The sequence below is a fragment of the Miniopterus schreibersii genome, assembly GCF_964146895.1.
Source record: "Miniopterus schreibersii genome assembly, chromosome: X".
NCBI lineage: Eukaryota > Metazoa > Chordata > Mammalia > Chiroptera > Miniopteridae > Miniopterus > Miniopterus schreibersii.
Window position 1 is genome coordinate 96,659,439 of NC_138104.1, and position 18,076 is coordinate 96,677,514.

Below are 18,076 nucleotides of genomic sequence, written 5' to 3' on the forward strand. Positions count from 1 at the left end.
GCTTATTTTATATCTGGAAGCTTGTACTTACCAATCCCCTTCACCTTTTTCTCCCATTCCCCTCCCCCTTCCCATCTGGCAACCATCAGTTCTTTGTATCTATGAGCTTGCTTGTTTTTAGATTCCACATATAAGTGAAGTCATACAGTATTTGTCTTTGTTCATCTTTCTTATTTCACTTAGCATACCTTCTAGGTCCACTCATATTGTCACAAATGGTAAGATTTTATTCTTTTTATGGCTGTATATGTACATATGTATATATGTACCATGTTTTCTTTATCCAGTTATCTATCAATGGACACCTAAGTTGCTTCCATATCTTGGCTATTGTAAATAATGCTTCAATGAATTAGTGTTTTTGATTTCTTTGGAAAAATACCCAGAGGTGGGATTGCTGGGTCATATATTTCTTTCTTTCTTTTTTAAAAAAATTATCTTTATTGTTGAAAGTATTTCAGGTGTCCCCTTTTCCCCATTGATCCCCTTTGCTCTGCACCCACCTCCCCCCCCCCCCCCAGGCTTTCCTTCACCACACTAATGCCTGTGTCCATGGGTTATGCATACATGCATATAAGTTCTTAGGTTAATCTCTCCTCACTCCCCCCCACCCCCACCTTCCCTCTGAGATTTGTCAGTCTGCTCCATGCTTCTGTGACTCTGCTTCTATATATATATTTTTAATATATCTTTATTGATTTCAGAGAGAGGAAAGGAGAGGGAGAGAGGGAGATAGAAACAACAGTGATGAGAGAGTCATTGATCTGCTGCAGCCCACAACACGAGCATGTGCCCTGACCGGGAATCGAACCCTGATTGCCTGGATCCTAGGTCGACGCTCAACCGCTGAGCCACGCCCGGCCAGGCTCTGCTTCTATTTTTGAGGAATCTCCATCCAAACTCTTGTTACTTGCACTCCAGCCACCAAAGTGAACTGTACCTACCCATAATAAAACTACAAATAAGATTTAATATTGCCTCTTTATATGCATTTTGTTTTTCTGTGTTTTCATGTCATTAGTTATACTTATAGCTCAAAAAATTTGAATTTTGTATCACATAATTGAAAAAAATTGGTTATTGGGCCTGGTGTGATTTCCCCAACATCTTAACTTTCCAGTCTCCTCTTCTTGATGAAATATATAGACTGAAGAGCTTTCTTTTAACTGTTTGTATTCATATGTACTGCTATTGTGACCAGCAGCATTGGGATTTTTAAAACTAGTAGAGGAAGTTATATAACCAAGCCATATTGGAGGCCAGTGTCAACTCTTCCTGTTTGCAGAAGGAGTATCAGTTAATAGTCTAATGAATGGGAAATAGTAAACACATTTCAACGATTTTTAAATTAATTAAAATTTTTTATAACTAATACAGGCACATGGTATCAATTAGCAGGGACAAAATATACGCTTTCCCTGTCTCTTGGCGACCCTTTTCCCATCCTTGGAGGCAGCCTCAGTTATCAGTTTGTTGTTCTATATTACACAATGAAGTGTGCACATGCTCATGCAAATGCTAGCATACATTATTAGGCTTTTTTATCTAGCAACATGTCTTGGCAGTCATCCTTATTGATATTTACAGACCAGCCTCATTCTTAGAGAGTCACATGGTTTGGATTTATCATAATTCATGTAACCAGTTGTCTACTGACACACATTTATGTTCTTTCAGTCTTCTGCTAATTTAAGCAATGCCATAACGATTAATCTTGTACATATGCTGTTTTGCACATGTGCAAGTAAGTTTGCAGTTTAAATTCCTAGAAGTAGAAATGCTGAGTCAAAAGGCGTAGATATTTAAATTTTTGATAGATAATTGCCACATTGCTTCCCACAGAGGTTGTACTGATTTATATTTATATACCAATTTATACTCTTATTGGAAAGTATGAGAGGGTATCTATCTCTACACCATTGCCAAAATTATATTTTCAATTTTTTTGCTGCCAATCTGACAGATAAAAAATGATGTCTCACATCAGTGGAACCAATAAATTCACTGGTTATTGGAGAGGTCCATTGAGAACCTTTATGGTATTTAATATCAAGGAAAAAATGATTTCTCATTATAATTTAAAAATTGTATACCTTCCACTCTGTCTAGGCTGTCAACTTCTGGGAAGTTTGTGGTTGCTCTTCTCCATATCTCTTATACTTACTCTTTACATGAATACCACCTGTGTACCAGGCACTGTACTGTGTGCTGTGAAAACAGAGTATTCTGAGAGCCCAGATTCTAGTGAAAGGGCTTGTGTAAACATTATAATATAGTGGGTGTAAATGCTATAATTTTAGGTATAAGAAAATAGCCAGAAGGATTTGGGGTTCTGTATAGTGAGCACGGCACAGATATTGTCAAATGAATCCCAGTGTAATTTGGATTTCTCTTATGAGTGTGGTTAAGCATCTTTCATAGTTTTGAGTCTTTTTTTCTGTATGAATTTTCCTTTGCTATTTTTTCTGTTGGGTTATTGATCTCTTTGCTGATATTTGTAGAAAGAGATCTCTGTAATCGCACTATTCCTCCACTTTGACTTTCTGTCTTTGTTGGTGAATTTTCTTTCTTTTTTTTTTTTTTTTAAATACGTTTTCATTGATTTTTTAGAGAGAAAGGAATGAAGAGGGAGAGAGAGAGAAAAAAACACATCAATGTGAGAGAGAAACACTGATCAGTTGCCTCCTGCATGCCCTCTACTGGGGATTGAGCTGGCAACCCGTGCATGTACCCTGACCAGGAACTGAACTGGTGACCTCTTAGGTGCATGGGACAGTGCTCAATCAACTGAGCCACACTGACCAGGCTGAATTTTCTTTTCTTTTTCTTTTATTTTCTATATTGTATTTATACTTTTTGTAATTCATCTGCCCTTTGTTTTGTAACTTCTGGATTCGGTGTCAGTGTCAAATAGTCTTTCCCACTCTGAGATTGTAAAATCTTTCTCTCATGTGTTCTTCTACTGCTTTTAAGCTTTAAATTTTAAATAACTACATTTATTTTCAATGTCTAATATTCACAGTCTAATAAAGAAATAAGTATTGCTTGTTTTAAAAAATGAGTCACTATGTGAATTTTCTTACTGTATCTTCTGCCTACCACTCTTAAGTCAGGTCTGTACCCTGTGAGATGAGAAGTTGATTGTGAACCAGTGAACACCAGTTGTATCATTGTAGGGATGATACAGATTTCCATGTTTTTGTAGCTTTGGGCTGAATTGAAAATGCTTCCCCTTGTCTGTAGATAGTTGTCCTGCTGATAACACTCTGCTAAATTGGCCATTTACTTGACAAATATTTATTAAGTGCCCACTAAAGCATGTCCAAACAGCTGGTTGGTATTGACACCCTTTGATCCAGTGGTAATGATCTAGCTGTTCAGAAAGGAATGGACATTATATATAAAGATATAGAGATGACTGTCGTGAAGGAAATTGTGTTGCATATCCAGCAACTGTGTTACCTCTTTGGGACATGAAGGTAGCCATTCTTATCTTTGTCTGGTATCTAGTCCTTATTGAGCTCTTGGCAGCATTCATTCCTGTCATGCAAGTCAAGAACTTCTTGAGTGGTTTTTGTTATAAGTGATTCTTGGGAAATAATACTGCAAATATATGAATTTGCAAATATGTGGTTGAAGATTTACATAGAAACATGACAATAGGTACCCTGTTACATTAAAAACACACACACACACTTTCCTTGTTTGCTTTGAGTCAAAAATATCTTGGTTATATTTATGAAGATATGTTAGAGTACTTTTCTGAGTGGCAGCATATTTTGTACATATAAGAAAGCCATTGTGGTATGAGACGTCAATGTGGTTTCACTATGTAATTTTTAGGGGAAATGAGGAAATATTTCAAGCATTGGTAAAAGACGGAAACTGAATAGCAAATACCAGTGTCCCTGCCACGCCACTTTATCAAATCCTCATAGTTTGCTGTATTACTTCAGACATTGAATATATATATTTTTTCTTTACAAATCTCTCTAATGAAGTTGTTCCATTTCATGGTTCAACAGCATGGGTATTTTTTGAAAATTGTGATAATGAGATATATTTTTTTAAAGAAACAGAATCTGACAGATACAGCTGAAGCTCCCCTGGTGCTCTGCTGTTGCTATCAGCATACTTGCGGTGTCTTCCCAGGTGATTTGAGGCTGACTGGCCTTTTGTGAAGGGAGCCAAATGCTGGGAAAGCACAGTTCTGCAAGCAGAGGATGTTTGTGGGGTGGCTGCTTCTCCAACTTGCCTTTTGCAGGGGGTGGTGGGCAGGGAGATATGCAAAGGGAGGCAGTGTGCTATTCTAGGATTCTGTAGCTATTCAAAATTCTCTTGATCAGTAGATTTGGTGTAAGGGTTTGTTTTTAGCGATTTCCTTTTATCTCCTGCCAGTGGTAATTTTGCCAAAGGTTTTCCATGAACTAGTGTAGGGGCACAGCTGTGATCCCACAGCCACAGCCAGCTCTAAAGGAAGCCTTACCTCCAGAAAGAAGGTATGAAGGTCCTTTCCCTGCTCGGCATCTACCCTGAATGAGGGGACCCTGCCCAGCCTCAGTAATGTAGAGAGAAGCTCAGGACCAGCATTAATGGCTGGTCAGGGTTGCGCCGAGCTCCCCCTGCTGCCAGAGGTACATCCTGCTCCATGTGCCTGTACTATTGGTAGCAGGAGAGAAGGAAATACTGCAAGACGTGAGGAAAGCAGCTGAGGTGAAGAGGAAGGACGCTCTGGCAGGATACTCAGCTGGTTGTGTCACTTAGATGAGATGCCCCTTGGCTCCTGCACTTGGTGCATCTGGCATATTCTCACCATTCATCTCCTTAATGTTGATCCCAGAAAGCTTTCCTCCCCCTGGTATGAACTTTAAAACACACAAGCCCTAGCTTTTCATGTTTTTCACCTTCTAGGACAAAATATGAGCACATTTTGATTTAAAAGAATCTGTCTTCTGGTTTAAGCATTTATGTTCTTTTAAATTGAAATAGCATAGAATGAAGTGCAGAGATCTTAGAAATACAGTTCAATGAATTTTTAGGTGTGTGTACACCTGTGCAACCATCACCCACACCAAATTATAGAACATTTTCATCCTCCCAGCAGGGCTTTCTTGTACCTTTTGCAGTCAGTACCTGAGGGCAACAGGGTAACTGCTGTTCGGAGATCTCTCACCACCAATTAGTTCAGCCTGTTGTTAAACTCCACATCAGTGGGATCATATAGTATGGCATCTTTTTGGTCTGGCTTCTTTCACTCAACAGTCTGACTGTGAAGTTCATCTGTGTTGTTAAATGTAGTTCTTTTTATAGCAGTTGCTACTTAATGATAACATTAATAATGACAATAAATAATTTGTGTACTACTCTCCAATTCACTGATTCTGAAGATATCTCTATGATAGTGTCAAAGCATTTAGCATTAGACTGTTTTCAGAGACAGAAGAGCTGCTTAGAGTCTCAGTATGGCCCCTGAGTTCACCCACCTAATAAATGATGATGCCAGGATATTTTTTTAACTAATAGTATCCTCCTTTCCATTTACTGTGAAGCCTGTGTCTTAACTTGGGTAAAGTTGGTGGAAGACATAAAAGATAAGAGGAGGGAGGCCCCCAAACTGGACCTTCATTGGTGTTTTACTGTATGATATTTTGGTTAATTGGAAGAAATTAAGGTTCAACCCAGCCAACCCCCCAGCACATGCATAGTATGTAATAGATGGGGAGGGAGAGGAGAAAAGTAGCCGACTTGCCTCAGCAGCCAGCCACATTCTGGCAACTCCACTTATCAGAACACAGACTATGCTAGTTTAGCTCCCAGTTGCATACAGATTATGCGTTTGCCCAGTGAGGCTGCTGTTTGCAGGCTGCTAAATGTGTGTCAGAGAATTTTTGCTAGAGTGGCATTATTGGAGCTTTATGGCCTCCAGATGTGGGGGAACCATCTTGGACTCTGAACAGCATAGTGCTTTGGGAAGCAGAAATGGTGTGAGTTCTCCTTCCCCTTTACTCAGGCAGTCCTTGCCATGTAGCTTAAATGTCGATGCAGCATCAATATCTTATTGATGGCCTTAATTTTACTGTACATGCTCAGTTTCCATTGTTAAGGCATCAGATGTGAGATAAAGAGAAACTGGGTTTCCTTTACCTCCTAAAGAGTTTTGCTGATACCCAACTATTCTTTAGTGTCTTTAAGCAAATACAGTCATTGCTGATTTATATATGTAGGCATTTAGGATTACTATACACCCCTGTGGCCCACAAACCTGGCCCAAGGTATAGCCTCTACCACTGGGCTTCAAGTTCTTAACAAATGGTTAAAAGTATAGGCTTAGTGGTCAAAATGCTGAGTTGAGGGTTGGGGGCTAGGAACACTCAGACCCAGGAAATCCAGAGTCCCACCACATGGATCAGAACCTCAGAGAGCTCCAGGTGGCCAGATGCTGGCAGCTGGAGGCAGGAGTTACTCCAGTGCCAATTCCACCCTCCTCTGCAGCAAAGAGCTTTTTTTGTGTAGGTGGTAAGGGGCGTCAAGGATTTGGGTCTCAGTACTCATAGGCTTATGGATAAATCAATACATTGCAATCTTTAGGATGGAGGGAAGTGAAGATTCCCACTGGAGGCACAGGTGGAGTGATTTTGAGTCTCTTTGCTCTAGCTATGACAGCAGTTTTTCCTAAGAGGTGAGGTGTAGCAGGAGAGCTCTGCTGCAGTAAGCGTTGGCATGCAAGTATCTGAGTCCCTGCTTTCAATTCTTCAGGGTATACAGCTAGGAGTGGAAGTGCTTGGTCATATGGTAGTTCTTTTTTCCACAGTGGCTGTACCATTTTACATTCCCACCAGCAATGTACTCCACATCCTCATTAACACTTGTTTTACTTTTTATAAAAAAAATTCTTGCCATCTTAGTGGGTATGAAGGGGTATCTCATTATGATTTTGATTTGCATTTCCCTGATGACGAATGGTGTTGAGCATCTATTCATGAGATTATTTGCCATTTGTATATCTTCTTTGGAGAAATGTCTATTCAAGTTCATGTTTTTAAGGCAGTATGGGAAGAATGGAGAGAAACAGAGAGATTGAGGAAGTAGCTAGAGCCCATCTGGGTGACTGGTTAGATATGGGGATTAACACTGAATTTTCTAGCCTGGGTAAGTGGGTAGATGATGGACTGTCAAGCAAAATAGCTCCCTCTCTCCCAGAGAAGGGGTTGGATGGATGGGAGATGCTCGGGTTGGGTGGGGCTGTGTTGAGCCTGGTATACCTGGGTGTTGTATAGGCAGAGAGCCTACAGGATGTAGTGCCACACCCACGTGCCTGATAGGTTTCTCCAGAAAAAATACAGGGCACATTTTAAGTTTTGGCTCCTCCCTGCTTCCATCTAAAAATCAACTTGAGAAATTTAGTTGTCATTAGGCTTCTGTATCTGGCAAATGTAAACAATCATTGTGGGAACAAAGGAATCTGGGATTTATTAACTAACCCCACTCCTGGTGCTGGTTTCTCTGACCTTAAACACCTGATTGATCAGATCAGTCTTTCCAAGTGCATGGGATGTGAGCATTCTTAAAAACCCTGGCTTCTGAAGCCAGCTCCAACAATCACCTCAGTCTCTCCAGCATTCACCCCTCTCTGACCCTTCCCCAACTGTGTGCCATTAGCTGTTAGTGCTAAGCAAATGCTTGCCGTATGGCCTATGACCCACTGAATTTCTCTGAATTACTCGTCAGCAACATTGGATGCTACATCACTGCATTATGCGGTGTCCAGTCATATTCACATTGCAATGGAAAGTAAGATTTGAGCAACTGTTCTACCCCCAAGGAACCAGCTGCTGGGGAATGAGCCCCACGGTGGCTTGTTTTCTTTACTTCTAGAGCCATAGGCTGGCAGCTGCCACTAAGAAAGCATCCCATCATGTGGCTCAGGCAGGCAATGTTTGCAGATTGTCCCCTGATGCCATCTGCCAGTGGAGCTGCAGAAACCCCCGGCAACTGCTGTTTTAGCAGGTGCTGGGGCTGCTGAGGTGGGAGTCCGTGTACATAGGCACGCATGCACACAGCTTTGTGCTGTGTTAGCCTGGGGTGCCAGCTGAAACTCTCAACCCAGCAAAGTGCCAGCCGCAGTTGCTGGTTTCCGGTGGGGCCCTGGGGAGGGAGGAAGCGAAGGAGGGAGGGAAGGAGGACAAAACTGTTATGAACTGAGCCAGCCATCCAGCAATTGGAGACTTGACTATGGTAATGTTGCTGTGTAGGAAGCTGCCAGGCAGTGGCTGTGTTTTGACAAGCTTTTGTTCTTTTCTTTCTGCCTCTGCCCCAGCTGAATGGTGGTCCCCTATCTAATTTACCATCTTCATGCTCATTCCATAAAAGTAGCCCCTCCTCATTTCTTGCCCCTTGCTCTTTCTAAATAACACCTCTCATCCTTGAGCCTTCCTGCCACTCAGCCACACTTTGGGTCTAACCCTTTAGCTTTCTTTTTCACCGAGTCATTGTGATCACAGATTCGCACAAGCCCAGAAACCCCCTGCTCCAGATCTGTAGTTTGTGAATTACTATCGTTTCAGGCTATTAATGCTTTTGAAAAGAATTATGTAAATTATTAAAGCAATTTTAAATCATTGTATCAGCCATCAGTCTTTAAAAATCTGTACCTTAATGGAGCTTTGACACAAGACCTCCTAGAGCACACTTCTGTAGAGGGCCTGGTATTTTAGGCTTTGATCTCTGTTCCAACTACTCAGCTCTGTTGCGTAGCATCAAAGCAGACGTAGAAAATACTTAAACAAACAAAGGTGGTTTTGTTGTAATGAAGCTTTATTTATAAAAACAGGTGGCAGGCTATAGTTTGCTGATCCGTGGCCTACAATGACAGCTTTTATTTCAGTTTATTATCCTTATATTTTTCTTTGTCAAGAGCTTAAAAAGCCAGAGGAACTTTATGACTAAATGAACTTAAATCATCTTCTTTGGGATTTAGCATAATTGTGAGTACAATGGTTAGTTGGGAATCTACTTCTCTAAACCCCTGCTGGGAAGAATAGAAACCAAAAGGCTTTTAAGGGATGACAAAGGGAGAGAGAGAGAGAGAGAGAGAGAGAGAGAGAGGGAGACACATTGGTTGCCCCTTGCATGCATCCTGACTGGGGCCAGGGATCGAGCCAACAACCAAGGTACATACCCTTGTCCTAAATCAAACCCACGACCCTTCAGTCCATGGGCTGATGCTCTAACCACTGAGCAAAACTGGCTAGGGCTAGAAAATGGTGTTTTTAAAACATCATGTTATACTGAGTTGAGGTCATTATAGTTGATTTCCAGAAAACTGAAGCATAAGATCGTCAAAGCAACATTTTAAAATTTCAAACTACAATCTTGTTTTTATTTTATCTATCCTCACAGGAAATAAAGAAAGAGATGAAGAAAGACCCTCTCTCCAGCAAAGCTCCAGAAAAGCCCATGCACGAAGCATCCAGTGGAAATGCTTTGCTGTCTTCTGAAACAATTTTGAGAACCAATAAGAGAGGTATGGAAAAGAAGAAAGAGCCCCTTCCCCACACATGTACCAAAAACCAAGACTTCTGGGTGAACTGTGTCAAATTTCAAATTGCTGAAAAATTAACTGACATTTGCCCTTTGGGGTTTTTTTAGTATACATTTTGAACATACACAGGGCAAGTAATAGTTACAATAACTATAATAAAGGAACTAATAATATTTTATGACAATGGGAAAGTAGACTAAATTTGTAAATGATGATTTTTCTAGGACTTTAACTTTTGCTTTCATATCAGTTTTTATGGATGGAAGGTGACTATAGAGAATGCTATGGTACAGGCTGAGCTGGCTGTGTCTGGCCATGCTCTCTGTTTAATATAGGGACAGGCTTTATCAGGGTCTTTCTCTTTCTAACCACTGGGCTCCTGAACACACACCTTGTCTCTGTCAGTTCAGGAGGCAGTATGTACAAAGGTAGAGCTCATCCATCTAACCAAGAGACCTTTAACCATTTGTTTCCCTCTTTTGAGACCTCAAGGCAGATTTTTAGGTATCAGCTTATTCGAGTTTTATTATCTCCCATATCCCCACTTTGTGACGTTGTTGTTTGAAATGATAGGAGAGAGAATATAGGACTGCAGAGAGGACTCAGCTCAATTTTAGATTCTGGTTACATCAGACTCCCTGGGTTTTTCCCAACCCTGCCCTCATGATGGATCAACCAGGGTACACACTAAGCCTGCCCACAGTAGGTGAGCATTCAGCTGCAGGCTTTTCACGGGCTTATTACTTCCTTAAAGAGAAATACAGAGCTGGAAAAAGTAGGCGCAGGAAATGTATTAGCAAAGAGTTCCATTAAGAAAAGAAGACAAGTTTACATAACCGCAGTGAAGAACAGCTAATCTTTCATAAAATTTGGACAGCATAGGAATTTGTCCAATAAACTGCCCATTGATCATAGTGCTGGAGACATTAGCTTTGTGTCTCCCTTCCTTCCTGCTTCTTCCTCTACCCCTTCCAGCTGCCCTGGGTTACATTTCCTTTTTTTGAATTACTCAGATTTAATATTGGCTAGAGGCCCACAATGGTTAACAGCTATAGGATCTCTCCTCCCCTCCCCTCCCCTCCCCTCCCCTCCCCTCCCCTCCCCTCCCCTCCCCTCCCCTCCCCTCCCCTCCCCTCCCCTCCCCTCCCCTCCCCTCCCCTCCCCTCCCCTCCCCTCCCCTCCCCTCCCCTCCCCTCCCCTCCCCTCCCCTCCCCTCCCCTCCCCTCCCCCCTCCCCCCCTCCCCCCCTCCCCCCCTCCCCCCCTCCCCTCCTCCCTTCCTCCCTTCCTCCCTTCCTCCCTTCCTCCCTCCCTTCCTTCCTTCCTTCCTTCCTTCCTTCCTTCCTTCCTTCCTTCCTTCCTTCCTTCCTTCCTTCCTTCGTTCCTCTTACCAATGCAGGACATTTCCTATTTTAAGAATTAAGCGTACTTTGCTGTAAACCTATAGTCATCCCCAAAAGTGTTTCCTGCATTCTTGAAAATAAGTTTCAGGACTCCTGAGGCTGGCCTGCCCTCATCAAATTTGGAGAGCTAGAGCTCAGTGAGTCTTTGTACATGTCTCCAAACCTCCCCTGCTGATCTGAGCCCTCTGGTTCCTCCTAATGCTTCTGGGGGCAGTGGGCTGAGGAACTGCATACAAGTTGATCAGCGGCAAGGCCTCTCTGCTAGCCCTGTTTTGTAAAGTAAATAAAAGAATTAAGGTAATTAATTAAATTTAACAAGATAAGGGATTAATTAAGAAATTAAGGTAATTATCTGGATGAGTTTGGTCAAATTACCTGAGAACTTTAAATCAACGAAGGAATCGAACTTTTCAGACAATTGTCTCTTTACAACTAAAAATCTGGCCTTTGCGGTCCCCTATGAAGTTTTTCATTAACCAAAAATATGGCATTAAGAGGGGTGGCTTACTGACTGTGTTCCTTTTTTTACGACTTCACCTTAGGCCTGCAGCCTGATACTGACCAAGCTTTTACTCTTAGGTGTTTTATATAATGAATCTGCCAGTGGCTCTGAGACCTTAGCACATGGGGGCATTCTGTAAATATGAAACACATAGCACATCATCTTCATTATGTCACAGGCTTCACACTGACCCCCGGGGTCACCTGGGCCCAACATAAATTTCCAGTTGAAGGGAAGCATTGTGTATCAGGGTTAGGGCCGTCTTCAGCCCTGCCCCCACCCGTCAAGACTACCAGGATCCTACTACTCCTTATGCGGAACAGCGGGTGGATTGATTGGCCTTGTCAGGCCAGATAAATAGTTCATTGTGCTGAGCTCAAAAGCTACATTTTTTTCCCACCCCAAATCAATGAAAAACCACTTTTTTTTCTTAAAACAAGGATCAGAGGCTAAATCTGTGGAATGATTCTAGTTACTTGGAGACACTTCCGTCCAAACAATTTTTCAAGTTTTATGAGTTATTGTAAATCACCAAAGTCTCCTCCTTCTTTTTATTTCCATTAAGCTTTGTCCCTAGAGATCTCTCGGATGTTTTGTCTATTGCTATTGTTATAGAGGGGAATTGCTTTCAGAGTTTAGTAACAGCTTGCTTTGATTTCTTACAGTATATGAGTCTACCCTGTGAGAACTTAATAGAGTTAACACATGTTCTTTTTCTTTATCAAAGATGAGATGACTACTTTATATGGGCCTTATCATTTGATAGAGGCTTAGCGTTGGTTTAATAAAGAAAGATCAAAGTCTGTTTCTATGATGAGTCTGAAATTGAACCACTTTATTGGGTCTTGAACTTGAGATAGATTTAGCTGAAGAAGTTTGCCCAGTTGTGCCCGGTGGTTTTTGCATTTGGGGACATGCCTCACTGTGCAGCAGTGGCGAATGGGTTTAGTACCTCAGAATGTGGAATGAGCTAGCCCTCCCGAGGCACCTGCACAAGGTCAAAAGATACCCTATGTTTGATGAAAGCTATTTATAGCCTTGAGAAAGTCCAGGACCATGGAAACATCAGTTTGGGTACTGAATAGTTTCAGTTTTCAGCTTTAACCTTTGCAGATTTCTGCAGAGTTGATTTAAGGAGGTACTGGAATGACTCCATGGGCTTTTCATTTGAGAAAAAGATGTGACTGAAACTGAGAGAGAGAGCAGGTCCTCCAGATGGCTTGGTGGTCATCATCTATACATTCCAGGCATCAGGACTGTAAAGACAGTTGTGTCAGCTCCACTCTTGGCCACTTCTCTGGGCTTTACCTGAGTCACAGTGAAGCAGCTTCCTGTTTAAAGCAAGCCTTTCCCAAGGAATAAGAAGTCATTTTTCATTCCAACTTGCAGCATGGCTGTTGTATATCCTAAAGTTATCCCAGACTCAGAATGTTGATAAATTGCAGCTAGAAAATCTGAAAACTTTTCTTGGAGCCAAATGTCATTCTCATGAACAAGACTGAAAAAGGTTGTCTGTTTCCTTCTGAGAGTGATTTATTATTTTGTTTCTTCTATCATTAAAACCATATAGAGAATGATGGGCCCATCTAAATTGTAACATTGCTGTATGGAGGAGTTTTATTTAAAAAACACATACATTCAAACCTTGAGTTTAAGAGAAAAATTGAACAAATGGACATTTTAACAGTTAACAGCAAATACACTAAATAATACTCAAAAATGGGCAAGAGGATTTTGTCCATTTGAATATGGACTCTTTTCTACTTGAATTAAAATGAAATAAGAAATCATTTGGTTTCATCTTTAGATGGGTTTCAGGACCAACTTTACCCATGTGATAGGTTAAATCCCCAGGCTGTAATCAGTACCCTGCTGGCCTATGTAAGGGCCAGCTTCTGTCTCAAGGGTCTAGTTTCCCAGTTTTTACCTTGTTAGTGGACCTCATGGGGAAGCTGCCTCTCACTGAACCCCTCCTGCCGCCTATAATTTTGAACATTGTTCCTTCCTTACTTTTGGGTGGATACAAATGAACATTCACTAGCATGTTTCCAACACCTGCCCTTGTGCTTGATGATGAGGCCAATAGAAAGACTAGAAAAACACCATTCAGCCCTGTCTGCAAGCAGTTCCAGTCTGTTCTATCACTTGGGGAATGTTGAGAAAGTGCTGCACATTTGCTATCTTTTTTATGGCAAGGTGGGGATATGTCTCTTACTTCTATCATTCTGAATGTGAAGCCACTCCGCAAGTTTCTGGTTGGCTTTATATGTCCTTGTTTCTATTTCCAGTTTATCATGAATTCAGTGTTTGGTAAGTCTCTATTGTATTTTGCACATTTATTATTCTTTGCTATTATTATTATATTATTATTATTGTTATGCTCTCCTGATATAAAATGTATTTTATAATCATCTCTTTAAGTCGCTCTGCTCCTTTGGCATCTGCCTTCCAAAAGATAAACTGCTTTTACCATCTTTATTTAAGGTTTGTTATGCATTTGCATTTTATTGCCCCTTCTAGAGATTAATGCTGAAAGGTGTAATGGTTTAAAAGATGTTATTTGTAACACTGATGCTCTAGCACTGATGCTCTGAGATGAGAGTCAAGCTGAACTGGGGGGGGGAGGGTGTTGCTCTCTGAGTTGGGATGTGGATGTGACTTTGATTGTAGAACATTGCTCTGTGGGCTCATTTCTCATGTGTTTTGTCCTTCAAACAGATTTAATTCAAAAGTTTTCCTTAACAGAGGGATCAACAGCTGCTCTGCCTCTGGTAACACACTGTTGCTTTAAAAGTTAGTGCAGAAATTCTTTAGACTTCATTTTGTGTGTGGATGGGTGACACACACATGCCCTTCAACATTTGTATGGGCCTAGTGTTTGCTGCACAGAAGGGCTGTCCATTTTGGTCTTCTGCTGGTAACTGTCAGAAGAATTTTATCTGTTTATCTTTCTTTCCCGTACACTTTCAGTCATTCTAATCCCTAAACAGACCTGGCCATACTGACCTCCCTACCTTGTTTCTGCTGAAGGGGAATTTTTTTTTAAACTTTCATTTCTTTAGCATTTTCCTGGCTACTTGGAATAGTCTTCTCAAGGTATCTGTTGACTTGCTCGTTAGAACATGAGTGAGTGTGTGTGCAAATGTGCACGTGCTAGTGTGGATCCCTCATGTTAGCTCTGAGGCAGTGGCCTGGATCTTGATAGGCAGTTGGCTCTTTGCTTGAAATGAAACTGTAAACAAAGGATGGGAAGAGTGTGTCCTTAATAAAGAAAAGGTCACCTGCTTTGGTTTTCTAGTGCTTTGTTGTTTAAGGTGGATGTGAGATCTGGAGATTTGTTTATACAGAAACAAGACTTTTTTTTCATTTCAAATTTCCTTTTAGAGAAACAAATGTGAATTACCCCTGGTTAACTAGGAATCTGAAAGTATGATGTGTTGGGTCAGATTTTTCTTCCAGTTTCCAATTCAGCTGTTGATTTTTATCTAAATTGCTGGCTTTTATGGACGACTAGAAGGGTAAGAGTTAAGAGAAGGTATTACAGTTGTGTGCAAGTTCTTGCCTATCACCTGAGCTGATCTTTCCCATGGGGAGATGAAAATAAAACTGGTAATCTGGCAGTGAATGTGGATGGATATAATTTATAGTCATTCAATAATACATACATCTGTGTGAATGTATCTTTATGGTCTTTTCCCCCCCAAGTGCCCTTTGTTCTTAAAAGTTTGAGAGTAAAGGGACCACGGAGAGGTCATTTAAAGTAACTGATCCCTGACTGCTTTTCTGTTTAAGTTCTGTTGGGAGCCTGTGTAAGGACCAGTAATTGACATTAGAGTATGTTGCCTTTGTTCGTTTTCTTATTTGAGTAGGACTGCCTCTGGGACCTGTGGGTGGTGGTGAAATGGGTGGAAAAAGCCATTCTGAAGGAGTGTTGCTATTGTACATTTTCTGTACATTTTTTATGTGTGGGTCATTGACAAAATTGCTTTTTAGAATTTTTCTTCTATTATCTTTATCTCTTTTCAACCTCTACATCCTGGTTCTAAGACATTAACACTACAGTAATGAGTGTCCCATGGAGCAATTGTTGATTTAGACTTCCGCTGCATTCCTGCTGGGTTTCCACCCAAGTCCACCCAGAGGACCATCCATGAAGTGGTTTTGTTGTGGTGGCTCCACCTGGTGGCTCTCCTAGGAAACTCCTCCTCCTCCCTTACCTTTTCTTTCTCCCTGGGTGAACCTCCTACAAGATGCCTTTGGTTCTTCTGACTTAGTGTTCCCAATTCATGCAATTCCATCTCAGACTCAGAACTTCTCATATTACACACATTCTCTCTTTTAAAAAAATTATTGAGGTATCATTGGATAATATGATATAAATTTCAGGTTTACAACATTATAACTCAATATCTGTATACTCTATTGCATGCTCACCACTAAAAGTCTAGTTTTCTTCCATCACCATATATTTTACCAATTTGTTTTTATCCAATTTGTTTTTTCCCAACCCCCCTTCCCCTCTGGTAACCACCATTCTGTTGCCTGTATCTATGAATTTGTTTTTGTTTTGTTAGTATGTTTGTTACTTTTTGCTTTTGTATTCCACATATGAGTGAAACCATCAGTTTTTGTCCTTTTCTGACTTATTTCACATAGCACAATACCCTCAAGATCCTTCCATGTTACTGAAAATGGCAATATTTCATCTTTTTATGGTTGAGTAGTATTACGTTGTAGATATATGCCACATCTTCTTTATTCATTCATCCATCTTATTCATTCATCCATCCTTGGACACTTAGGTTGTTTCCATGTCTTGGCTATTGTAACATACATATTCTCTTTAGCTCCCTTCCTTTCTCTTCTAAAATTTGCTCATTAGGAAAAAAAAAAAAAGACAAATTTTAAAAAGAGATTTAAAAAAAGACAAAATTTGTTTATTGAACTCATAGAGTCTGTTCCTCCATCTTTGTTCCACCTGTTACACCTCCACAGACCAGTATCATTGCTGATGAGCATAAAAACGGGACTGCTGCAGGCATGACTCTGGGTGTAGATATTAATTTGGACAGAGTAAAGTATTACACTAAAATCCGTGTAGGTAAGCCAAAATATCCTCCTTAATAGCTCCAAATACCCCTAACTATGTAATTATATGCAGACTTTTGACTGCACAGGAGGTCGTCACCTCTAACCCCCAGTTGATCAAGGGTCAACTTTACTTCTTCATTTCTTGTTGAACCCAGTTTTCCTCAAAGGAGCAGTATTTTATTACTGATGTTTTCAGTAGTCAGCAGGTGGTGAAATAAAAAGGCAACTGACTTCATTGGCTTTATTATTGTTTGTCAGTTCTCTACAGGAAGCCCCTTCTTGTCTGGGCATGAGCTGCCCCTTCTGCCCCTCTCTGGGTATACCACCGAGCCTAAGTATTCTTGATAAATAAAAATGTTTCTTTAATTTTTTTTAATTAATGACATTACAGATGTGCTTTCTTTTAGCTACATTTCAGGTTAATCTGGGAACTTAATCACCACTTATGACTTTGATTCTATTGGAAAAAGCATGCAGAGTTCCACACACTGTGCATAACCTCCTTGTAAATTTGACTTCCTATTTTGTTTTTTATATTGCTGGCATGAAACCTTAGGTACTCTTTAAAAGTCAGAGAGTCATTCCCAATTGACTGGAGTTTTCTCATGTTGCAGAGGAGTTTATGATTCATGTGGTACAGAATGCTGGAATCGTACAAGTTCTATATAATACACCAGGCTCCAAGGATAGTGCTGAGTTCAAGCACATAGCACCGTTGTATACCGTGTTTATTTTCACCAGTCCTGAGTTGGACTTCTGTGTCCCCAAATTTGTCTGTGTAAGGCATGTTCTAAAAGTGATACTATTTGTATATTTTCATCAGAGAGGAGGCTCTGCAACAAGTATGGCATACACAGATAGAAGCCAGGCCAACATGTCTCAGTGTGTGTTGCATGGAATTATAGCCCTGCAAAATATTCCACAGAAGAGGGATAGAGAGAGAGAGAGATAAGGAGACAAAGAGGGAGAGAAAATTGGCTCTCTGAACAAATAAATTTTGGCTACAGCTGCACACACTAACACCCTCTTAAAGACTGACAAGCACATTAGCATATTGCAGGCTCTCAGATGTCCAGCAGTAAGGAAACCTGTTTATCTTTGATTACCGAGCCACATTTTACTGAATACTAGTTAGGGCTCTGCTTTGGGATGTGCTGGGCTTTAAAATGCAGGGCAAGATCCTATCTATGCGCCTCTGAGATCATCATCGACCTTGTACAGGGAATATTAAAATGAGTGGAGATGATGGTGTTGGCACCACAAAAAATGACTGATGGTGCTTCTAAACCTTGTGGCTGTGGAAACACAAGTTAGATGGTGCTAGGAGAATATTACCTGGATCTAAAACTTGAAAGCCAGTCCTTTGGGTAGTTTTTCAAGTAACAAGCTGGAAGGGATTTTCCCCCTTGATCATTTCTTGGATCCTTGGGTCTAAGAGGTGTCTCCCTGAGCTGGGCTTTAGCAGGAAAAATGGACTGATCCAGCTGACCCAGTGAATGACAAGGCCAGGCCAACCTGGGACTTGGGTCAGGATGGAACCT

The 18,076-nt window shown here is 40.9% G+C and overlaps 1 protein-coding gene across 7 annotated transcripts in view; it reads left to right on the plus strand.

Annotated features, from left to right (window-relative positions):
* The window catches only part of SH3KBP1 (SH3 domain containing kinase binding protein 1), a 309,900-nt gene that overhangs the window by 109,852 nt on the left and 181,972 nt on the right, over positions 1-18,076 (plus strand). For all 7 annotated transcript variants that reach the window (XM_081126121.1, XM_081126120.1, XM_081126118.1 and 4 more), the window contains one exon: positions 9,400-9,523. In XM_081126121.1, coding sequence (XP_080982247.1) covers positions 9,400-9,523 — 124 coding nt within the window. The remainder of the gene's footprint in view (positions 1-9,399; positions 9,524-18,076) is intronic.